The sequence below is a fragment of the Crocuta crocuta genome, unplaced genomic scaffold (genome assembly GCF_008692635.1).
Source record: "Crocuta crocuta isolate KB4526 unplaced genomic scaffold, BGI_CrCroc_1.0 scaffold16, whole genome shotgun sequence".
Lineage (NCBI taxonomy): Eukaryota > Metazoa > Chordata > Mammalia > Carnivora > Hyaenidae > Crocuta > Crocuta crocuta.
In genome coordinates this window covers 9,723,794-9,748,818 of record NW_027531893.1, presented here as the reverse complement: position 1 = coordinate 9,748,818, position 25,025 = coordinate 9,723,794, and the positions used below count along the sequence as shown (strand labels likewise).

Sequence of the window (25,025 nt, the reverse complement as noted above, 5' to 3'; positions counted from 1 at the left end):
ATGTACAAGGTGTCCGTTGCTACTCTAGGTCCTAGAGATAGAGCAAGGAAGCAGGCAGACCCAGACCCTGACCTCAGGGAGTCAGAGACAGACAAATCCCGCTGTTGAGTAATTCGCTGTGGTCCAAGAACGTACTCTGTAGCATTTCCGTCTGTAAGTGGAGGGAGACTTGTTTCTTGGCTAACATATGGTCTGTCCTGGAGAATGTACCAGTACACTTAAGAAGAGGGGAGTCTGGGCGGCCCAGTCAGATGAACGTCTGACTCTCGATTTCGGCTCAGGACATGATCTGATGGTTGGTGGGATGGAGCCCAGAGTCAGCACGGAGCCTGCTTGAGATTCTCTCTCTCCTGGTCTCTGCCCCTCCTCCCCCACTTGTGCACACTCTCTCTTAACCAACATAAACATTTAAAAACATATATAAAAAAAAAAAAAGAAGGAGAAGGGAAGTGTATTGTGCGCTTGTTGGGCTGAGGAACCATGAAGGAGTACCCAAGCCCCAAAGCAACCAGATTCTGAAACAGTCTGAAGACCAACTAAGTTCTTTAGGAATGTATCATCAGACAGAGTCATATCCAGTAACAAATCACACCCATGCACCAAACCACTGTTGTTTCCAGTAACTCGGGGCTGTGAACTCATATTCCTCCAGGGGACACACAGAAGGAATGGAGTGAAGTGGGCCAGAGTCGGGCAACAGGGAGAAGGGGGGACTGTGGTAAGTGCAAGAGCACATGCCCTGTGTGGAGGCAGCAACCACTACTCAGCTCTGACTGTGGCCTTGTAGGGATTGGAACCCCCTTTGTTTTTCTTTTTAAAGCGAAATTTAAACTCTTACGTGATCGCTTCCAAGTCTTAAATGTCAGCCAAAAGAATTAATTGTTTTCTAATACCCAAGAAGAGAGTTTACAACATATCTGGAGGCCGGACTCGGGGTGCAGGTGGACAGACTCTCACCTCTACCATAACCAGATCGGCCTGCACAGATTGAAACAGTGATTTCTGTTTCCCCCTGTGGTCTTCTGGGACACAAGCCAAACCGCAGAGTCCTACTTCTTAGGGGCCCCTCGTGAGCAGATGCCATGGACTTACATTTCAAAATCCGACAAACTCTGGTCTTCAGATGTTTGACTCAAGTCTCCAGGCACCTGCCATCAGGAGAGGGGAGGAAGGAGAGAGAAAACACATCATGGTTACCATGATTGGCATAACCACGCAAGAATCCTGCTTCCCAATGATCCTTGGACATATCCTGTTCAGAATGAGGTGAGAAAACAGCTACCGGACAACAAGAAGAGATTTTGTGGAAGGGTAGAGACAGTGTTAGGGTGATAAAAATATGTCACCATGAGGGAATCTCAATTATCTTCACAGAAAAAGGACTATTAATTCTATTGAGATAATGGCAGGCCTGTAATATGTAAGCTTGGAGCTATAAAGGCCTCATTAGGATTTGAGATGCAAGATATCAAATGAGCAGAGGAAAAAATCACCATCGTCACCACAATGAACACACAGCTACACCTAGGATGTAAACACACAAGGCCAATGTCTGCCCCCAAATGGCTCAATCCTTCCCCCGTCATGATGCATGAGCAACTGAAGGCAGGACACAGCTGCTGCCCCTGGCTCAGAAGGGCCCCAGAAGAACACGTCTGGTCAAAGAAACTCCATGGCCTGGCACGATGGCAGATATGCCGTAAAGCAGATCACAAAATGGTCAGCACTGGAAGATGTTCAGTAAATGGTGGTGTTATAGTCATGCCCAGGGCATAAGCTTCTGATCGAATCTGAAGTGGCCAGAATTTAAGGATGTGGATGGAAAGCTAGAGAAATGATTGCAAAGGGGGAAGGTGTGGGCGAGGGAGGGAGAGAGCATTTATTTCACACTGCACCTGACAGAGCTTTCCTGTTACCCACCATCTTCATCATTCTTCATAACAATCTGGGGTGGGGGGAGGGAGGCAGCTCCCTACTTCAACAATGAGGAAACAGGCTCAGGGAGGCTGAGACCTTGCCAAGGCCACACATACAGGAAGTGGATGTGAATTCCAATCTGTCCAACTTCAAAGGCTCTTCTGCTACAAACCCTCAGCAAACGGGGAAAACCAGCTATGGGGTGGAAGAAGGTGAGACTTGAGCCCTCTCCAGGGGGCTGGAGACACCAGAAAGCACTCTGTGGATTCTCTCCAAGGCCGGAGGATGCCATGGTTATGGAGCCTACACTCTGGGGCCATGTGGCTCAGGGTCAACCCCAGCCCCAGCTGTTCCTGTCCCTGCAGCCATGAGCAAATCACCTGCCTCCTCTGCATCACACTGTCCTCACCTATATAACAGGTAGGACGGTCAGAGGACTCAGAGTTCATCTACAGACACAAGGAGCTGATGCCTACCGAGTACGCAGAACAGTGCCTGGGAGGCAGGCCGTTCACAGTAACTGCACACTCTATTAACGGTACAGCCGTTACGGAGGAAAACTCTATGTCCTGTTACCCTTGACATCAACACAGAATCTGCCCTGCCACCCCACGGAGGGTCTCTCACCCACCCACGGCAGCCCAGAGGGAGGACACCCAACCCGGGCTCTGGACAGATGTGTGGAGTCAAGTAATCAGAATGGGCTCCACGAGCAGGTTTGGCTAAGAAGCTGCTACTGAGAGATTCCTTCAAACCCAACAAAGAGATACAGGCCTACCCCCACCCTGAGAAAACTTTGGCTTAGAAGGACAAGGAACTCACTGGCCTGGTTGCTGTGGCCCTGCTGTATGGTGACTGTCATTCTTCCTGTGGATGGCTGGGAAGAGAGGTGGTTTCATCTACTAGGGAAGACATGAGGCTACGCTCCAAAATCCCTAGGAACATCCACACCCTCTGACCCACATACCTCACTGCTATGATTCCTCTGGAGGAAATAACCAAATACATAGACCAAATTTTACATCAAAGATCATTCCTCTTTCCATTGCTTAGCCAAGTTGAAAAAACCATTTTCAAATCACTGAAAGGTCCAACTATAGAGAAATGATTCAAGAAATGATGGCATGTCTGTATGAGATGGTCAGGTTAAGAAAAAATGGGTTACACACACATTCATGAGGGTAGAAGCATGAAAATAGCTCTGGAAAAACATAAAAGAACATTCACAGTGGCTATCACTGATACTACAGTGGGAGTGGGGAGAGAAAGAGGCCGAATTCTCATTTGCTGTATTTCCCCAAAACTAAAATAATCTATCTTTCAAATGAACTGCTTTAGAAAAAAATTTTAAATGTGATTTTGAAGAGCAAAATAGCTTTTGATGTGCGTCATGAAAAGATGTCCAGGAAGGTCAAGTGAAAGCCTAAGCAGGGGCAGGTGGTGGGTCTAATACACCACCTTCAATCCACAAGTGGAGAATTAACTTTGTATTTGTCTGTGTTTGCACTGGAAGTGTTAGCAGGGAAATTTAAGACACCTAGAAAGGGAGCACCCAGTGGGCGCCAGGGCATGGGAATGGGGGCCCAGGCAGCTGGTGTAGGACACTGAAAATGAGGCTATTTTGGGGCGCCTGGGTGGCCCAGGCGGTTAGGCCTCTGGCTCTTGATTTGGGCTCAGGTCATGACCTCATGGTACATGAGATCAAGCCCCATGTCAGGTCAGCTTGGGATTTTCTCTTCCTCTCCACCTGCCCCTCCCCTACTCACATGTTCTGTTCTCTCTGTAAATAAATAAACAGTTTAGAAAAAAGAAAATGAGGGGCGCCTGGGTGGCTCAGTCAGCTAAGCATCCGACTTTGGCTTGGGTCATGATCTCATGGTTCATGGGCTCGAGCCCCACATCTGCTGGAAGCACAGAGCCCACCTCGGATCCTGTCTCCCTCTCTCTACATCCCCCGAGCGCTTTTACTTGCGCTCTCAAAAATAAATAATTTAAAAGAACATTTAAAAAAAGAAAATTAGTTTATTAAACATCCTTTTATATCATTTGAGTTTTGAAATAATGTACTGCCAAATAAACATTTAAATAAAAATGTATTATCCCACCAGAAGAATGTTATTGATAAATTTTTAATGGCATAGCAAACCACTCCTTGCCTCTATTTCATAAAAAGCTGCCTGGAGCTGCAAATTCTTAAGCATGACTTAGGACATCCGTGTATCAGGAAGGTCAGAATGAAACGAGGGGAAAGAGGTCACTGGGACACCGGGGGAACGAGGTGAGGTCACATGGATTTGCTGTATGTATTTGCACTTCTCTGGGCTTTCTACAATCAGAGCACATTACTCATGTAACCACAGACACACACTTAGTATGCGTTAAGTGTCTCTCATATAACCGTGTAAAGGAAATAAAATACTCTTTCCAATGCCCACCCCACCCCCTGCAAAAGGCATGTGGCTGAAATGCAGAAAGCCAGAGGGAAGTAGAGACTCTGCCTTCAAACGCTCTGGAGTCCAGGATGGAGAAGGACCAGGGGAGGCTCCGAAGGCACCCCTCCGTGCAGACACCACTCCCCACGGAACCCCGTGGACACGGCCAGGACTCCCCCTTGGCAGCGGGGTCTAGGGAAGGTTCTTTGGGCCTGATAGGAGAAGCAGGTAAGCACGCTGGGGAGGGAGTCCCAGACCAGGAAGAGCCCCGCCGCACCACACGCGCACCATGATGCCAGCTTCCAATCAGCCTGGTTTCAGGCTGGAAGCGAGCATAGCTCAGGCCCAGGCAGCTGCGTCCACAAAGGGAAGGTTCTGACGGATAGACCTCAAAAGCTGAAGGGGAAGGAGGCCAGAAGGACTCCGGTGAAAGAGAAGGTGAGGGTGTTAAGATAGACCGTCCCTTTACAACGCTAAGAACAAAGAAGCAATTCTCAGAAGGCAGTGGTTTTCTTCACAGATAAGTTAACTCTCAGGTGTGCTAATTTTTAAGGAACATTTTGGACAATAGACCTAAGTAGCTGGGAGGTGTTAAGCCCTTCGGAATCAGGAGCTTTGCTTCTAATTATGCCCGGAGACATTTACGTGTCTCTAGGAGTTCGGGGACTCTGGCTAGAAAACAGTCAACTGCCCGACCTCCGCGGAGCGTGGCTCGCCTCAGGTCATGCCCGGCAGCACCCGCGGGCTGGCAACGGGCACCCCTACTTACCCGACACCTTAACATCCTGTCTTCTCGGGCTGTGTGCCCGGACTGATACCAGACATCCTCTGTGGCTTACAGGCCTCATCCAGAAAGCGGATTTTACTCCACAGTCTGGCAACAAGAAAAGTGCGGGGCAAGGGATATCTGGTAAGAAAAGTCAGCTTTCTTTTGACCCGGGCCACAAACATCCCTTGTTACCGCCCGAAGCTACGAGTCAATCCTGGTGGAACACACCTCTGGGATAGAGCCTGTGCTTGGTTCACCCTCAACAGCGGCATAAAGCAGGTGATCGGCAGCAGGGACGTCCTCATTCACTTGTCCCTGGCCCTGCAGAAAAGGCAGGACCCATCTGGTCTGTGGTCTGGGGACTCAGGTGGCAGTACATGGGTGTGGGAAAGGCATAGGCTGTTCCTGGAGAAACAGCAGCCAGAATTCCCGGATCCTCCTGGCCCAACACCCCAGATGCTGCACACACATGGATGGGGGGAGGGAGTGGGAGGGACAGGTGAGGCTCACAGAGGATCCGCTTCCGCGCTGTGTTAGCAAGGAAGCTTCCCCAGCCTCTCCCGACTCCACATTTCCTGGGCTGCTTGGGGACCGAGGAGCAGAGACAGGCCAGCTCACCGTAGCCCCTCACAGTTGGACCAAAATGGAATTCAGACACTGGTTCACCCTGGTGTTTTGACTTGGAATTCCTCAGACCTAGCATAAGGGCTCAAAGAACAGGCTTTGCCAAATAGAGTAACAAATGTAGTGAGTAAGTGCTTATTTAAACAGGAAGAGAAGGAAGGAGGAAAAGAGGGAAGAGCTCATCAGGCAACTGCCAGAGCCACAGGAAAAACTCTTCCCTCCTCCTACTTTCAGAGTCAAGATCCAAGCAGGGGCAGCCAAAGTGCACAGAGAACTCTCATTGTGCTTGGAGCTTCCCTCATGTCCGGTCCTGAGGGGCTGCAAACAGAGACACACACACCCTTCCCCCCTACCCTCCCACCCCCGCCATGCACCATCAAAGCTTCCTGCCGGACAAAGTGCTTTCACATCAAAATCTTCCCAGATCCTCATCAGAGCCCTGTGGGCACAGGGGTCACCCCACTCCACGGGCAAGGACAAGGAGACTCGGCGTGAATAAACAAAAGAAACAGAGCCGCCAGGAGGCCGGCATCAACCGTGACTGACCACGCCATCTTGGACGTGCAGCTTGGCTGAGCCCCAGACAACAGCCTATCATGTAGCAAAACCACTCAGTCAACCCACAGAACCGGGGAACAGAAGGAAATGGTTGTGTTTTCACGTCATCACGTTTTGAGGTTGTTTGACATACAGCAATGAATAGCTAGTTAGTGGCTGAGGTGGGAGTCAAAGGGAGGTGGTCTGGCTCCAGAGTTTGACCTTCTTACCACTAAGTTACACTGCCTCCCACTACAAAATGCCCAGTCTTTGCATTCTGCTTCTGCACACAGAAAGGCCCAGAAGATGGAGTACCCCAGATTCACACAAGAGAGCCTCTGCTAGTGCAGAGACCACGGATGGAGTGAAGAAGGTCTGGAAGGACTCAATCCCTCAAGAGGAGACGTGCACAAGTGTACACATGAGTCTAAGATCCCAAGCCTTTCTAAAAGCCTGTTTTCTCTGAATCTACAGGGTGATTTCTGGTAGCACCAGGCCTGGAGGNCCGGGAAAGCCCAGGTCTTTTCCCCTCTTTGGACACACACATCAGCCTACAGAGTCTGAGCAGAACGGATCAAGTCTCAATGGACCAACAAAAAACTGGCTGTTCTGACTGCTAGAGCAGCCACTTGGCTTCAATAAGCCCCGGTTGCTTCCTCAACTACCCCATGACAACCGATCTCTGAGGGCCCTATTAAAAAGAATTAACAAAGATGGGAAGGGCCACCCAACATGTGTTGAACGCCTACTATGTGCCAGTGTATTCCCATGTGTAATCCTCAGATAACGTGTGGAGCAAGTAACATCTCAAGTCATGTCCCCCTAACCCCTTCGCCCAACCTGTCTGTACACCCTTCCAGACTCAGCTAAAACGTGCACTCCGGGGAGACCTCTGCCCAGACCACAGAAACTAAACACGTCTCTGCAGCTGCCTCGATGGTTCACTCTACGCAGCTGGCCACGACTCCATCCCGGTTAGTCTATGTACCGGTCCCTCTCGCGAGCTGGGGGACACGTGCACCGTGTGTCACAGCATCCTTGCCTAGCACCTGGCACATCATGGACGCTCAATTAGTATTTGTGACTGACAAGATGAAGAATAACATGAGCTGTCTTTCCACACTGAAATGTCTATTTTTAAACCGCTTCGAAGCAAATTTGCAACCCTCATGCATGATCAGGATACCTTAGTTTGGAGTTAAGAAAAACTGAAGGAAGAGAACTGTATTCTCTCCCTTCTAATTACACGGCTTTCAGATTTACTGCTCAAAAGAAAAGCAAAAGGCAGACATTAATGGAGCAGCAAACTGGTGTCCCCATCACAAAATGACACCCATGATTTATGTTTTCCACTGTCTGTTTCTCCGTCATTGATCTTCTCAAATAGCCTTCCCTTAAACAATTAGCTCTCACTTTGTGCTGCCAAACACAACACCTTCCCAGCCCACCTGAACACTCCCCCCCTCCCCCGGCTCTCTCATCTCCTTTAATAAGGAACGAGATGTGCCAGGCCACGGCTGCCCTCCGGCATGAGTGGCCAAGCCAGAGGACAGACAGGCTCAGGCCTGCACTTTCAGTACAAAGTCGGCTGGGGCTTCCCGGGCCCACAGGAGGCAGCCAGGCTGGGTCTTGGCCACTTTCAGACTTCTAGGTTTATCTATTCATTTGTTCTTTTGTTTTACAAACAATTAGAGGCATTCCTGTAGTTTAAAAGTGAGCTGAGGTCAAAGATGCTCCGTGGGGAGTAAAGAACTGGCAGTAAAGAGCTTTTGAGAGCTTTTTATGCTCTCCTCCGGGAAAACCTTGGATGCTTGAACAAATGCAGACTATTACATTTCTGTGATTTAGGTGTTGATGTGTCTGCTTCTCCCAAATGACTATGAGGGTCTCAAGGACAATATTCCCAGAGCCCGTCCTGGTACCAGGCACTTAGTAATTGCTCAATCAATGTTCCCTTTGGATAGAAAAATGAACATATACAGAAACGGATAGGGGCATCTGGGTGGCTCAGTTGGTTAAGCCCCCAACTCTTGATTTTGGATCAGGTCATGATTTCATGGTTCATGAGACAGAGCCCTGCAACAGGCTCTATACTGACAGCATAGGGCCTGCTTGCAATTCTCCCTTTTTCTCTCTCCCCCTCCCCTGCTTGTATGCTCTCTCTCAAAATAAATGAACATTAAAAACGAAAAAAGAAATGGATAGATGGGTAAACACATGGTTGGAGATCAGGAATTTCAGCAAGGGGGCATGAGAAAAGTATCCAGTTAACTAAGAATGGACAACTAGTTTCTCTCCAAATAATAAAGACGCGTGAATAACGTATGTACGCTCACCTGTACAAGGACGTACATTGCAACACCATTTATGGCAGTAAGAGCCAGGGAACTGGTAACGATACACAACAAATGACCTCTAGGATGTAATGTCAAGTGACAAAAGCAAAGACACAAGACCACGGGTCAGGTAAGGTACTGTGTCCATCAAGGACTGGGGAGACAGACATGCATCCCTGCTTCTGCATCTGCATTAACCATTTCCACGAAGACACACAAGAAACAGCCAACCGTGGATACCTTTACAGGAAGGGCACTGAAAAGGAAGGGTGGGAGGAAGACAGTGTTATTTTTTTACAACTTTATACCTTATCAATTTTTACTACACACAGAAGTTACCCTCTCAAAAGATACATGTAACAACCTTGACATTTTATCTTAGCTTTTATTTACTTTTTTTATTTTGAGAGAGAGTGACCAAGTGCTGGAGGGGTAGATAAGAGGGAGAGAGACAACCTTAGGCAGCTCAGTAAGGAGCCGACATGAGGCTCGATCCCACGACCTTGGTATCACGACCTCAGCCAAAATCAAGAGTTGGATGCCTAAACGACTAAGCCAGCCAGGGGCCCCATAACCTTGAGATTTTAAATTAAAAGTATTCTGTCTATGATGGAGGGAAACAAGACAGTGACTATGTCTGAGGTCGGGGTGTAGGGACGGACCAGGAAGGAGCATCAGGAACATTTGGGGTGACAGCAAAGTTCTGTGCCACGTAAGTGTATTCAACTGTTAGAACTCAGGGAACATACAGTGAAGATGTGTGCATTTCACTCTCTGCAAACTTTCCATCAAAAGATTTTTTTAAGAAGAAACACTGAACTCAAGTCAAGGATATCTTCACAAAAGTCTTTTGGAAGAAATATATACCAATATCCGGAATTTAATTTGAAATTCTTTTTAAAAAATTGTTTTTAATATTTATTTTTGAAAGAGAGAGCACAAGTGAAGGAGGGGCAGAGAGAGGAAGACACAGAATCAGAAGCAGCTTCCAGACTCTGAGCTGTCAGTCAGCACAGAGCCTGATGTGGGGCTCAAACCCCTAAGTTGTGAGGTCATGACCTGAGCCAAAGTTAGAAGCTTAACTGACTGAGCCACCCAGGCACTCATGAAATGCATTTTCAAAAAGATGAATTGATGGGGTATAAGGGAGAGAAAGGGATGGATGGAGGGATGGAAGATGAAAGTGTAGCCCACTGTTAATGGTGGAGTCTACGTGATGAGTATAGAGGTGCTCACGGTGAAATTCTGTAACATAACAGTTTTAAAGTTTTCTAATAGAATGTTTGGAAAACACAAGCTTTGGTCAACCACATAGAACAACTGAATTACCTTTCTAGTCTCTGCAGAGAGAATGACATGATACTGCAGTCTTAGAAAGAGGCTATCAGAGTTTCCAGCTTAAAAATGTTGGAGAGAAAGTATTACAGAAGTGTGTTAAATGGTTATTAAAACTACTTTGTTTTTCTGGATTCTGAGACATTAGTGGTATTTATCACCTATTTAAAGGTGGATACGTGTATTTATCAAATTTTTTTTTTTAAAGGACTGGACTGGGGTACCTGGGTGGCTCAGCTGGTTAAGCGTCCGACTCTTGATTTCAGCTCAGGTCATGAGCTCATGGTTCATCGGATCGAATCCCACACCCACCTCTGTGCTGAACGTATGGCGCTTGCTTGGGATTCTCTCCCCCTCTCCATGCCCCTCCCCTGCTTGAGTGTGTGTGTGCATGTGCACACCTGCTCTCTCAAAACAAATCAACTGTAAAAGAAAAGAAATGGCTGGGTGGGGACATGGGTCTGCTGGGATGGAGCTGAGATCCCTCGTGGCCTAGAACAGCCACTACCCTTCTCTGAGCCCCCCTTCCTCGTGCAGAATGGGGCAAAGTGGCTGCCCCGTGGGGCTGCTGGGAGGGCTCAAAAGGCCCCTGCAGGACCTACCCCACCCCACATCTGCTGGAGAACAGGCGCCCGCTAAGCAGCAGGCGCCCCCATCATTCATGGGTGGAGTTCAAGGGGCCGCACACACAGAAGGTCAGGGCCCAGCAGACCTCACCCACGAGCGAAGGGCCAACCGCCCCACTGCACAGGCACACACGCCCGCCAGCCGCCGAGACCTGTGGCCCACCAATTCACGCGGAGTTCCTCTTCAGGGCCGGACACTGGTACCAGGGAGGCGGCAGCCGGGAGGGACCAAGCCCAGGGCTCACATACCCTACAATTCCCCAAGGGAGGCGGTCTTCAGAGAACCCATCAACGCCCTAAGGTGTCCGGGTCCATGCAGAAGAAAAGGGAGCACTAAGGCTTCCGGGCGGGGGAAGGGCAGAGCGGCTGGAGGGGAGGCTGAAGCAGAAGGAAAACAGCAGGACTCTGGTCCTGGCTCAGGCAGCGAGGACCCCCGAAGGGAGGGAAGCAGGGGAAGCCTGGAGGCCGCTGCACGCGCTTCCCCCTCATCCCGACTGTGCGCACGTCGTCGTCGGGTCACCCTCTCTGCCCCTCCATCGACAGAGTGCTGCGAGGCTCACCCGTGAGAAAGTACAAAGCAACCAGTGCCTACAGCTTCTCTGGGCTTACTTACTAAGACATAGAGGAACTCTGCAGAACCCTCAGCAAGCTCCAGCGAAAGATGTAGGCCCATCAAAACGGGCTGGGAGCACCAAGGACTCCCAGCTCACGCCTGCTGCAGAGGAGGGCGCTGAGGCCCGAGGAGGGAACAGACTCTCCGCTGCAGGCTCCTACCACCGCACAGCGTGTCAGGGCGGGGGAGGTGCTCACCTGCCCCCCACAGGTTCCCAGCTTTCTAGTAGCCGAGCCCCTCCCCCAGGCCCTCTGCAGGAGAAAGTTCCACTTTGATCCAACCCCCACTTCCCATTTCTAAAGAAGAAATCCTCTTAAACAAAGAGTTATAAAAGCATGATTTCTTTTCCAGAAGAAAAATGTTTAAAAGGAACCACTAAGAAACTGCCTTATTCACTCTCATTTCACGCTTACCTTCCCCTGAGCAACCAGAGAAATCAAGGCACAGAGCAACCAGGAGATGCCTAAGAAAAGTGTACGGTCTGTGCCCACACAAGCATCCAAGGCCACCCTCGCTAGAACCGTGGGTAAGTGGGGTGTGCACGCAGGACTTCCCCAAGCACGTTGCAGACACGACTGCCACGGTCACGTAGAGCCCAGCAGGGGCCACCAAGCAGCACTGCAGAGCAGAAACCGGTCTCGTGGGTGTCGGAGTGACAGAGCAGCTCAGTATCGCCCAGCAGAGGGTACATCTGGTTGAACCTGCCGGAGACCTCAGACTACGGGACAACACAAGGTTCCTGCCCCATCTATCACCTCCGACACCATCTCCTGGCAAACAGCACACCCCCCCTGAGTGTGCAAGGGTAGGCGTGTCACTGGGGCAACCCTCCCGGGCAGAGACCATGGCGCATTCACGTTGCCAATTCCAGCCTGAAACCCAGGACCTCCCTGGATGGCAGATGGGGGGCTGGCAGACCACGGCCCGTGGGTCAATTCCAGCCGGCTCTGGTAGATAAGTTCTCGCTGGAACACAGTGATGCTCACAAAACACTTATCATCTGCGGCGGCCTTCACGTTACATCCACAAAGTCAAGTAACAGTGACAGAAACAGTACGGCCTCCCCCCTTCCTAAAGCACATACTATCCGGACGTTTACAGAAAAACTTGGCCAACTCCTGCTCCAATAGATGATCAACAGCCAGAGAAAAACTACTGGTAATTTCACGGCAACACTCAACTCTTCTGGGTGGGGAAGAACCAATGTTCAATTTCCACAGGGCAATGAGAGGACTTTCAGAGGCCAAAGAACGAAATGAGGCCCCAGATCATGCTGGAGAGGACTGATGATAAGTGGCATTTAAAGATCCAGTCACTTGCTCACTTTCATCCACGAAATGGCCAGAGCAAGCTCTCCGTAGGACCAGCGTCCCACATCCTGCCAGACGCTCAGAGAGGCTGAGCGACGTGCCCGCGGTCACAGCGAGAACTCAAAGCCGGGTTTGGCTGAAGCCCAGGCCACGTTCTTTGCACCACACCTGCTGCCTCTCCGCCCAGAAACGCGGGCCCAGCACAAGAATCCAGGCTCATCTCTGAGGAAGGAACCCGTAAGACTGAGTGCTCCTGAAAGGCGGCTTCTCATTAGGAGCAATGAAGACGCTCGGGTCGGGTCGTTAGAGCACTGCCACACCTGGGTGGGTTGCCACTAACAACACATATGGATGGTAATTTTACCGTCACGAGGGCAGTAACCGCATCTGCACATTAGCAGGCACTGCTCATTTTCCAGAAGAGTGAACTGGCTCTGGAGCGTTTTAATCTCCTCCGGGGGTTTAATTCCTACTGCTCACAAGTACGAAAGCCACGCCCGGACGCCGCTTTGGGCGCCTGGGGCAGGGGCAGAGAGGAGTCTGCTTCTCAGGACACTCTGTCCGGATAGTTTTGGCTGGGGAAGGACACAGGGTCTGGTGCCTCAAGGTCAGGTAGACCTGGGTCTCACCACTTATTAACTAAGAATCCTTGTGCCTTGGTTTCCTGGTCTGTGAAATGGAGCCAGCCATTTCACGAGCTTNNNGGCCCACTCCTCACCCTCTCGCCCCTCCCCCCACCGAGACAGTAATGGGAAGGCAGATGCAGGCCCCGCTGGCCCACTGGGGAGGCCTGGATGCTACAGCAAGCTCTCGGCTTTCTCCCAGCTCCCTGCATTTTCTAGACACAGCCCGCTTTCCACACGGTGCCAGAGACTCAAGGACTGAACTTGGCCTCTATCGGTCAGAGCGGAAACCCAGCCGCTGCTCCGTCTTCTTTGCCCTGTCCTCTCTTCTGGAATAAAGGCTTTTTATTTTCTTTCTCACCCTTCACCTCTTATTTACACAGAGCTGGCACCCGCATTTGCCACACGTTTGGGAACAATTTATCCCAGGCTACCAACTTATCTGTGGATTTTCTGTTCCTTATCGTTTCAAGGCTTCCGTTGGTTTTAAGGCAGACCCTGACCTCCTGAATGGCGTTTTACCAGGGACCCCGACCGGACAGCCATCTGGTGGCTGCAGGCTGAGGGACCCAGGGCAGGACAGAGGGCACGGACGGGCCAGCCAGCTGCCGGCAGCCGCCAGGGACATCAAGGCAGGCTCCGCCCTGGAGCCCCCAGACAGAGGCAGGCCCTGCTGGCGCCCACACTTGGACTTGCGACTTCTGGCCTCCGCGGCTGTGAGACCATGGATTTGTGTTGTTCTGTGAACCACCAGACGTGCGGTCATTTGTGGTGCTCCCCCCTCTTGCTCCATGCGAGGCCCTGTCATGCCTGCTTTTTACGCACAGGTGGGGACGCAGACTCCAAGGTGACCCGACTTGCTTCAGGGTGCAGGGCTGCTGGGAAAGTAACCAGGCTGTGTGGGGTCTGGAACCCACACCAGGATAGGGCACTGCCCCCAGAGAGCATGCCCACACCCCAGCGTCTCCATCCCACCTTTCCCAGCGGTAAAGCAGGCAGGTGCTACCTCCCCGCCAGGCCTACGACACAATCAGTGAGAGAAATTACATATGGGTGTGTTGCACACAGGAGGCACTTGGGAAGTAGCTCAACGAAGGAGTTAAGGAGGGGTCACAGTGTCACTCACTGGTAGGGACGTTCGTTTCCACAGACTGGGGTGGGGCTGGCTGGCAGACATGTCCTTCCAGGAGGAACATGGGGACCACAGGGGCGAATCGTACCCTGAGTTCGCTCACCTACCCTGTTCCACTGTACTATCAGCTCTTGGGAAGGCCGGGTGGGTGGAGGGTAAATAAAACCCACAGAGCGAGCAGCCTTTGGAGATGCAGTCTGCAGGACTCAAAGATTATGGCACTGAGAGAAGAAATCGAGAAAGAATTCTTGGAGCTCAGCTCTCTCTCCTCAGACACTAAAACAGCACATTCCAGAACATGCCTCCTGCACAACTTGCACTGAGATGCTCAACACTGAACACTGGCAATAACTCTAAGACAGCACCTTCTGGAAGTACCCGCTCCACTGCCCCCAAACCAGAGCCTCCCACAACTAGCTGGACAAGGGGCTCATCACCGCTGGGCAGTACCCACTGGCTGGCACAGAGACCGAGGAAGCCAATCACCAAAACCCTCCATTAGAGTCCCAAACTGTTAGCCATGGAGATCAGACACAAGACAGAGCCCTGCCAGGGAGAAGTCCGCCTGATTTCCAATCTGCCATTAATAAGCAGTAAATAATGAAGTCCGGCTAATTAAAGACACCAGGCACAGTGTCATTTAACAGCCGTTGTATGATCACATCTCCCAGCAGGGGACGTTTCCTCAACCCTTTGAAATGGGCAAGTTTTTGAGACGATGTTTCTAGAACCAAGTCAAAGCAGCAGGAGCGTACAGTCCTGGACCCACAGCCGGCTCCCCACTCGGTTTCTCACGTGCCCAGCAGCAGCAAGGAACTCACTTCACTACTCTGAGCTTGTTTTTCCCCCAGGGAAAGGGAGGGGTGAGATACGGGTGTAGACTCTGGCTGTCCGCTGCCCGGCATCCCTTCCCCTCCTGGGAAATCACCTTACAAGGGATCTATGTGGCAAACATCCTATGCCTTGACCCCAGAATAGGTACAGAACCCCTTAGGTCAGACAACACATCCTGTCTGTGTGGCCCTAGTGACTGGCTCAACACTGGCCCAGGACAAAGCTGGTTTGATCAGAGCAGCGTTGTATTCTTTCTCTTGACCATGACGGGCAGGGGTGGGCAGCCTGGCACTACTCGTCACCAAGCGCTGAACTTGTCAGTTATCCAGCAAAATTCCTTGTTTGCTGAACCTGCTTTAGCTTCGGTTCTGTGTTTCTCTCCCTGAAAACACCCTAATCGATACAGAAACAACACCCTCCCCCGCCTCCGCCCTCAGCTCCAGCATTTACTGTATTCTCTGTGGTTCCCTACGAAGGTCAAGTCCTGAACATGAAAACCCAAAGGAGATCCCTCCATCTCCTGCTGCCAAGGTGAGACTGTGAGCAATCCGAGGACACAGACCCTGTCGGTCTTCCCTGACCCCCAGTTCAGAGCACAGCCCTGGGAACTCAGGAACCCGAGAACCTCACGACACAGGCACTGGAGGAAAAGATCACGAAGACAAAGAAAGGCTCATCAGCCGGGGGCCCCTAGGTAAGGCTGACCTGTCTGCTCAGCATCAGGACCACGGCCATAACCATAGCATCACTGCTCACGAGTGCTAACTAGACACCGGGCTCTAGAGCTCTGCACATGCCCTCTGCTGGAACCCTCACAGCCACCCTGAGAAGTGCCCCCTGCAGAAGTCATCAAGGCCACCCACGACCGCTCTCTCCCGATGCCGTTGAGGCTGCCCTCCCCTGCCACCTGCAGTGAGATGCGTCCGTGGGCCACGATCTGCCAATGAAGAGAGAAGTGACGTGGGCCCCACCTGGGTGGAAGCCCTGAGACAGAGTGTGAGCACCTGGCCAGCCTCTTTCCCTCTCTATGGTCTGGGTGTGAAGATGGTGACGATGCAGGAGCCCGGCCAACTGTGAGCATGTGGAGCATGACTGAGACGGAAACCTTTGTGTTTTCTGTACTGACCTTTGGGAGCTGTCTGTTACTGCAACACAACCCAGCCTCCTCCGACTAAAGTCCTACAGCCATTTTACAGATGGGAAAAGTAGGGCTCAAAGAGGCGACACGCCTTGTCCAGAACCATGCTGTCACTGAGGCAGAAAGCCTTGCAGGACACAGGAAGCTGCGGCCACTGTCCCTCAGGTTGTGAGTCCTGATTCCGCTGCAAGGCAGCCAGCTGGGGGCTTTCAATGCCGCCCTTGCCGGTGCACACCTGACTGGGACCCCCAGGCACCGGGATGGGGGCACTGTGGTAACCTCTGCAGCTCAGAAATCCACAGCGCACCCCAAGCCGAGCATGACGCCCAGTCACCACGTTCTCCCCAGCCCCAGCACGTGAAGTTTCAGGCACGGGGGAGTAGATGCGACGGGGTGGAGAAAAGCAGGCCACAAGGTGGGAGGGATGAGACACAGCAATAGGGCTGCGGACGGGGGCGGGGAGGCTCTGCACACGGAGTCCCGCGGGGAGCTCTACGTCGTCCATCTCGACACAATCCATCACTCATTTCCACACGATCAACTGAAGAGAAGCCGCCGTTTTGACCCAGCTGCCTCGTGACCGAAGAGTGAAATAAAACCAGTTCCAAGATCCTCTTTGTCCACAAAATCACCCATGATGGCTTCAGAGCGGCACATGTTATCCTGGCGTCAGGACCTTGGAGGACTGTCCCCCGGAGGTGCCCCTGAAGGTGACGGGACGTGACAGGGCGGGTGTGTTCAGCCAGCTTCCCGTGCTAAGCAGCCTCCCCAAATGCATCCTGGTGGCTCCCGTCTCCTGAGCTGTCTGCCCCGGCTTGGCCCCCTTTCCTGAGTGTGGGGTCCCCGGTGACTGGCTTCTCGTGAAGAGGGAGGCCGGAAGTGATGGGGTGCCACTTCCGAGATCGGTTACAACTAGCCTCCGTCTTGCTGGCACCTTCCGCTTTCGTGGCCTGCTCACCATGATGAGGCAGATGGCAGCAACGAAGCTGGGGAGGGAGAAAGGACAGTGGCCTCCAGCCCCCAGCCCACGAGGGACGAAGGCTCTGAGCCTGACAGGCCACGAGAAATAGGCCTGCCAACGGCCACACACGCAAGCCAGGAAGCAGAGCCTTCCCCGCCCAGGCCTCCAGAAGTCTGCAGCCTATGAGGTTGAGGGTCAAGTGCACCCAGCTTCCTATGAGACCATAAAACACAGTTATTTCAAAATGCTACTTCCGCCTCTAAGCTCTGGGACCACTTGTGACATGGAGACAGAGAAACAGTAGAACCCTTGAGAAGATGTGCCAGCGAGCTGTGTGAGCAGTTTCGGGGGCTTTCCCTTAAGGGGAATGAGAGCCAAAATAGTGGGACGCCATAGGCCGACACGACGCTCGACTGGAGGAGGACTTCCCGACCCTGAGCCCGTCACGAGGCACCAGCATCACTCGCCACACCCACATACCGCCTGTGCTGTTTACTAACGTTATTTCTCAAGCCCACTTGCCTTTTTTCTTACAAAGTCTACTTAAAACTGGAATCCCGCTAGCAAAGAGCAGACCAATGTTACTTACTATATACAGAAAGCCAAAGCCAACAAAAGCAACTTCCTGGAATTCCAAGTGTCAATGGTTCTGAACCCTGCCTGCCCCAGAATCACCTGAGTCAACAAGGGTGTCCTGGCTGCGCTCCAGAGACACCCGCCAGCTGACCTGGGGTTGGGCCGTGGCATCTAGACTTCTAGACTCCACGGCCGACCAGCACCCTGACCCTGAGGCCCTCGTTCATGGTGTCAGGGAGTCAAAGACGCGGTAAACCCACCAGCAGTGCTGAAAGCCCCCTGCATGGCCCACGTTAGCTAACACTGACTCGTGAACCACCTGAAATGATCCCATCTAACAGCTGGACCACAGGTCTGGCACCTTAGGGAGGGCGGGTCTGAGAGGACCGTGCATTCCTCTGGTGTGTCGTCTCAGAGCACGGAGATGCCGAGGAGCAGACGCCCCCTAGGCTGGGGGCAGAGCTCAGCTCACACGGGCGTCTTCTCTGCAATGCAGACTGAAGGTGCAGGGGACAGTCTGGGACCTGCTCTGCATCACGGTGCCTCACAGAGGGCAGTGACAAGGCACCATCCGCACAGGGTCTGGGGAATGGGCAAGACGGCAAGCGGCATCTGGGGGGATTAGGGATACTCCAGATGTGGGCCGGGGGGCAGAGGGGGCACGCCTTCCCCAGCCGGCCCTTGAGCCCCAGAGTAGTTTCTCCAATTAAGCTCAGGCTTGTTCCGACAAGCCACCACGGAGAGCACGAGTTCTCACTGTGATTGACGGATAATTTCATACTCAAATTAGAAACCGCTTAAGTCGAGCCATCAGAAAAATCAGGGGCGGGAGACATATGATAGCTCCTCACACACGACAGCAAACAAACAAAATAGCCATGTTGATGGTCTTGTGAGCCGTCAATCCGTGACCCCTTGCTGGAGGGCAGAACTGGCACAGGATGCTTGGCTGTGTCAGATTCACTGAGTGTTTTCTGGGCATCCGTACTTCAGTTGCTACAGTGAGGAGCACAAACTAATATTCGTTCATTCAGCAAATATTTAACAATCTCCACCCAGCGCTGGGACACAGTCAGGTATCAAAGGATCAAGGGGGAGACAGAAAATAAACAACTCCAGGCCAAGCAGTGGTAAGTGCTATGTAGGAACATGAAGCACGGGGGTGCTATTTTATTCAGGGTTATGACAAGGTGGCATCTGCCCCCCTACTGTGCATGATTTAGAAGCATCATCTCATTTAACTCAAACCTCATACAGCACTCTCTGGTGGGCATCCCCAGGCCTGTTTAATTTTTTTTTTAATGTTTATGTATTTTGAGAGACAGAGACAGAGCACGAGTGGGGTAGGAACAGAGAGGAAGACACAGACTCTAAAGCAGGCACCAGGTTCTGAGCTGTCAGCACAGAACCCGACATGGCCTCGAACCCACAAACTATGAGATCATGACCTGAGCTGAAGTCGGACGCTTAATAGACTGAGTTACCCAGGCTCCCCGCACCCCACCAGTCCTGTTTAAAAACAAGCATATCAAGACTGAAAACAGGGAATACTTACCAGTTCGGTCCCTTACTCGTCACAAGGACTTGGGGACAGGATCTATTTTACTTGTGCCTTTGTTTCCTCATCTCTAAAACGGACAGGAGAGCACTTACCCCACAGGCTTGCTGCCGCACATAAAATACTTGGGAAAGAATTGGGTATATAGTAAGTACTCAATAAATGTAATGTGTAGTTGTAGGGAGGAGCATAGATGCCCCTCCCACTGTTAAGGACTTCATTATCTGGTGCAGAAGCAGAAAGACACTCCCATCAAAGCAGCAGATGATACCCATAGACAAACCGTGCTGACTTACACCACTGTTCCCTCTAACAGGCCCATCCTCCTGACCAACTTCCACTCATCCTTTCAAAACCCAAGACAAACATGTCCTCTTTGAAACCTTCCCGGTCAATCCCGGTCACCCATCCCTGTGCCACCATCACACCCACTTCTACAGGACTCTTTCTGGTGTGTTCATGCATTCAACAATGACATCACGAGAGCCTACCACCTGTCACACACAAGCACACTCCACTGCAATTATGTGTGAATGCGCCTCTGGGCTCCCTCCATCATACATCTAACTTCTGTCCAGCGGCAAAAAAACATAACTGGGTACAGTTCAACAGAACAAATGAATGAAGGAAGACATAGGCTAAACAGACAAAATGGGTGGTCCAGGGGAGAAAAAAGGATTACAGACAGTTAAAAATACAAACCACTCAGTACCAACAAGGCCACCAAGGGCTCGAGAATGAGCTGGTCTGTGAGGGATGGAAAAGATCTGGAAGGCAGGGAAGGAGGGAAATACCAACTCATGCTCATGAATTGAAAAGCCAGGCCCAATCAGCTGTTAAAAATAGTAAAGGAAGAGTATATACATCTGTCTTTCTGTAAAAGCGTAAGTATATCTGGAAGGATAGATACCAAACCTCTTCAAAGGAAGGATCTCTGAGAGAGGGACACTTATATTTTGTACTCTATCTGAGACGCAGAAGGCAGAGAAGCAAGGGCCTGAACATGGAATGAAGACAAATGGAAGGGGCCAAGCTCCGTGACCCAAGGGCGGATAGTAAGAGGCGAGGAAGAAGGTGAGAGTCAGCTGCTGCTTTGGCATCCATCAGATTCTTTTTACAACAAAGCTAACAAGACATCGGCACTGTATCAAGGTGTTGGGAGCAACATATGGCTGTGGGTCTTCCCATAGTGGGAGGGAGGGGATTCCCATTAGAGGTGCGCACAGTCGCATGCTGCCACAGGCAGGGATACCCCAGGATGGCAAGAAGAAAGCCACCTTCCCAGAAAAGAAATAAAAATCTAAGGGGACCTGAGGTTTTTCCAACTTTAGCAGAAATGTTGGCCAAGTCAGATCGCAAATGCCCCGCTGGGAACACCACTCAAACCACAATCCCCGTTTTCGCCTGGACAAGCCCCTTGAGTATCTAGGAGAAAAGCCCTCGAATCCTGGTCAATAAAATCATTTTCCTCAAAAATAAGTGCAGCAGCTCTGCAGTCTCCATGGGCAATTCCAAGATGGTGCCTGTACATCGAGAAGAGGTCATTTCGGAAAGAAGGGATCAAGGGAGCTAACGGCTTGGCTTTTTGCAAATTCATCAGGGATTCCTTCACCAAGATGCATCTGTTCCAATCCACTCCCAAAAGACGGATACCAACATATCTAGGCATCATCTACTCTGGATCCCACAAGCCACCTAGCCAGAGACTCCACTTACAAGAAACACAGAGCAAAAACAGCATCTGTTTTTACTGGGAGATTACATAAATCTATTTCAGGAAGATGGGGAAAGCTTCTAGAGCAAACTCTAAGATTGTTTTGATGCCCAGATGCCACTCAGTTCAAACTGTTCACTGCCCAACACAGCAGCCCTAAATTTATGATAGGCCAGAAGAGGAGGAAGTACAGATGGGCCCTTGATTTTTAAAAAGATTATAAAAATTAGTAAGAAACCTAAAAAATAAAAATGGAGAAAGTCACATGAAATTGGTAGGGAAGGGAACTCTATTGTCACACAGAAAAATTTATTAAATTAAGGAATAAGTACATTTAATTTATCTAGTTAGAGGGTTTGTACAAGTATATTCACGTGGTTATGTACCCTCAGAAATAGAGTGTTATTTTAGCAGAAATAAAATTACACTAGGATTTAATGTCTTGGTCAGAAAAGATTTACAAGGCCTGGTGGGGACAGACTAGACCAGGTTGGGGAGGTCTATGAAAATCAGTCAAGGACAGTGCTTCATTCCAACCATGTGGGACAGAGGTCCCAGCCCAGACCAACCCGTACAAGGGTCCCACAGGGTGCCCCAATCACAGGAACCCCTTTTCCGTGCTAATGACATTGTACTGAGCAGCTCACATGCCAATAAAATACACAATGGCGGCGAGCAATGCGACACAGGGTCTTTCTGTGGGAGGCAGGAGTGTAGTCTGGGAGCAGCTTCTGCAGAAGGCAGAGGGAGGTCACAGCCACCTCATTAGCTGCGTAAGCATGGGCCTTGCTGGCACCCATCACGTGTGTGTGTCTTGAGCATGGGGCTCTGCTTCATCCAAATGGGAACTTCTGGGTCAGATGGAAACAAACAAGGAAGAACAGGCTTATTTCAGGAAGGACTCGGTAGTCAATAAAACAGGGGCCCGGTGCCTGTGAGCACAGGAGCATCTCAGCTGCCAGCGTCTGCCAATTTTGCTGCTGGGGCTGCAGGCAGCAACCTCAAACGAGCGTTTCGCCCAGCTGGGCTGGGGAAGGGAGAAAAGGTAACATACATGTGTGTTTGCAGGTGGGGGTGGGGTCCCGCAAAAGCTGCCTTGTAATCATGGCTTCTATTTCTTCAGAATTGGTGATAGGAAAGGGGTCAGAATTAGACATTTGTCCGTGTGGACCTCTGTCTCCAAGCTAAGTCACAATGCTGTCAAACCAGAGATGCAAGTCACAGAGAACACATGCTAGTCTTTGACTCCTCGAAGGCAGAGCCCGTCTCTTCCATGACTGCCACGTCCCAGCGGTAGGCCCACGTTCCACATAAGCCAGCCACACAAAACGTGAGCGACCACTAGGCAGCCTAAGCCAGGGCAGCACAGCCTCTCCCCACGCACAGCTGCAAGCGTTACGGGGCACCAGGTGTCTACATCCAGGCTCTTCCGTACCTCGCCAGCGTCTCCTGGCGTATCAGGAGGAGGCCCGCTTTGGGGCAAAGCGTGCACATGCTGCATTTGCAAACAGACACAAAATCCTGATCCTCATGAAAGTACAGTTTCAAAGTTCCACACCCATAAGCCCTGGGTGGCCAGGCACTGCCCACTTGAACCCCAAAAGGCAGCCCCTCGGGGCTCTCCCATGGAACCCAACTACCCATGGTGGTGAGCAAGCCGGGCACAAACCTGGGGCAGGAGTTTAACCCAGGCACGTGTGGGAAGGCAGATTGGCGATGTGAAGAGCGCTCAGCTCCAACGGCGAGGAGCCTGCGATCACTCAGGGTTCTTGGCCACGGGCAGAAACAGATGTTGGGTTGAAAGAGGGGTTTTTATTCTGGGACACGGAGAGGTCTCAAGTGGGTTCTGCAAGCATCTCTCTGGAGGATTTTGTGTCAAAAACTAATGTTTCTAAGCTAAGCTTTTACGTGCGACATATTTTTAGTAGCCTTTCTTAAATGGCACTTTTAAAAATAATCTCCTTCAAGACGGGAGACGATTAAAACACTGATGTCCAAGTGCTGAATTTGAAAGCCTCTTATAACTTGGAACTCAATGCCTAGAGCTGCTGTGAGGCGGCCGACAACTTGGTACTTGATCATTAGATATTCTGCAAGTGCCACCCAGCTGAAAAATATATTTCTTATTAAGCTTCTGTACTTAAATAGCATCAGCCCACAAATGAAATCACTCCCTCTGAAGATTTTAATGATATCAAGCCAAGTCCCAGGAAGCATTTCATTTCAAAGTGAGCCATGTTTAAAANCAATTTCAACCTTGAATTTCAAATTACTTGTCTTTCTCTCCCACCAGGTTCAGTCATTTCCACAGGAAAGGGAGGGTGTCCTGGACCTGCCAAGCAGCTCAGAGCAAGGATTAATAGCCAAGTCTGTTATCCGGCAGGATCCAGGAAGGCCCCCCCTGACGCATCAGCAAGGATGCTGGTTAAGAGAGTGTTACCATGGACACTCCAGGTACGCGGTCAGATTCGCACATCATATGCTCCGGCAGTGACTCCACGTGCCAACCCAAGGACAGGGAGATGAACCCACACCCCCATCTCAGGGCAGCTGCCGGTCTGCAGGGGAAACAAAGTTCAACACAGGAGAGGGGAACAGATGTTGGAGCAGGCAAGAGGGGAGAGTCTGCAAAGGCTTTCAAGGAACTTGGTCTGAAGGTAAGCCACTGCCCTGTGGCAGGCACACAGGTCGGACAACGGGGAAGAAATGGAAAGGGTGGGGGTCTGCCCAGGCAGCTGCAGTGCACAGCGGGCCTTTCCACGTCACCCAGCAACGTGAACACTCAGCCAAGGAGAGAAAATGGGAAGGAGCGGGGAGGGAGAGACAGAGCGAGCCGGCCGCAGAGAAGGGTTCAGGCATGAGCAAGAGACAGACAGGCAGACAGAGACCAAGGCACACACAGGAAGGGGGAGAGAGAGGGAGAGGGAGAGAGAGTCAGAGACAAAGACAGGCTGAGGGAGAAAGAAAGGAGCAGACAGAGAGAAGCAGGCAGAAAGGAAGACACAGGCAGAACAGAGAGTGAGAAGCACAATGGGACAGAAGAAGAACAGAAATCATTAACCATCAAGCAGACAGAGCACGAGAGAGAAGGTAACGTGAGGGAGAACGAGACCCGCCAGCGCCCTGAGAGCGCCTGTGCAGGAGGGCCCAAGTGCCCGGGGTGCAGTGCAGCTTGGGGAACCAAGGCCCCAGCCAGCGGCGGGGAGTGGAAAGTCAGTGGGAGCTGGGACTGAAAGGCCAGCTGCCACTCAGGCCGGTGGGCCAGGGAGAGGCCTGTGGCACCTTCCCGCTGCAGCGTCACCTCCTCCCCTGCAGCCCCTGCAGACCGCACACCCAGACAGGCCCATGACACAAACTGGGCCTCCCTGATCCCCTGGCCAGCTAGTGCATCGGTAATGAAAATGGTGGGTAACTGGGCCCCAACTTTCCCAAATGTCTTCCTCCAAAAACACCTTGGAAAAGATTATCCTTGGGGTGTCTGGGTGGCTCAGTGAGCTACGCGTCCAACTTCGTCTCAGGTCATGATCTCACTCGCAGTTTGTGAGTTTGAGCCCTGCCTCGGGCTCTATGCGGACAGCTCCAAGCCTGAAGCCTGCTTTGAATTCTGTTTCCCTCTCCCACTGCACCACCCATGCTCCTTCCCCTCTCTCTCTCTCTCTCTCAAAAAATAATAAACATTAAAAAAGTTTTGAGAGAAGACACTCCTTGGGGAAACGTTCCTGGGAAATAATGCGTGTAACGCGTGCTGTATCTACCCCTTTGCAGAGCTAGGAGGCACCACCGTGGGAAGCGCCACAGCAAGGGAGCCGGCCCAGCACGCTCCCATCTAACATTTGCGGAGCTCCACCACCGGCACTCCGCCCTCCTAAAGGCACCGGCTTTGCACGCCACCCCCCGCCCCGGAATCAGTCTTCTGTTTATGGGAAACTGCCTTCTCTAGATTCTGAGTTTCCCAAAGAGCCCATTCTGAGATTAAGATGAAGTGTTTAG

At 51.4% G+C, this 25,025-nt stretch overlaps 1 protein-coding gene across 1 annotated transcript in view; it reads right to left on the bottom strand.

Annotated features, from left to right (window-relative positions):
- The window catches only part of SNX29 (sorting nexin 29), a 469,938-nt gene that overhangs the window by 146,923 nt on the left and 297,990 nt on the right, over positions 1–25,025 (bottom strand). Inside the window, exon 18 of the mRNA XM_077773189.1 lies at positions 1,093–1,148. Coding sequence (XP_077629315.1) covers positions 1,093–1,148 — 56 coding nt within the window. The remainder of the gene's footprint in view (positions 1–1,092; positions 1,149–25,025) is intronic.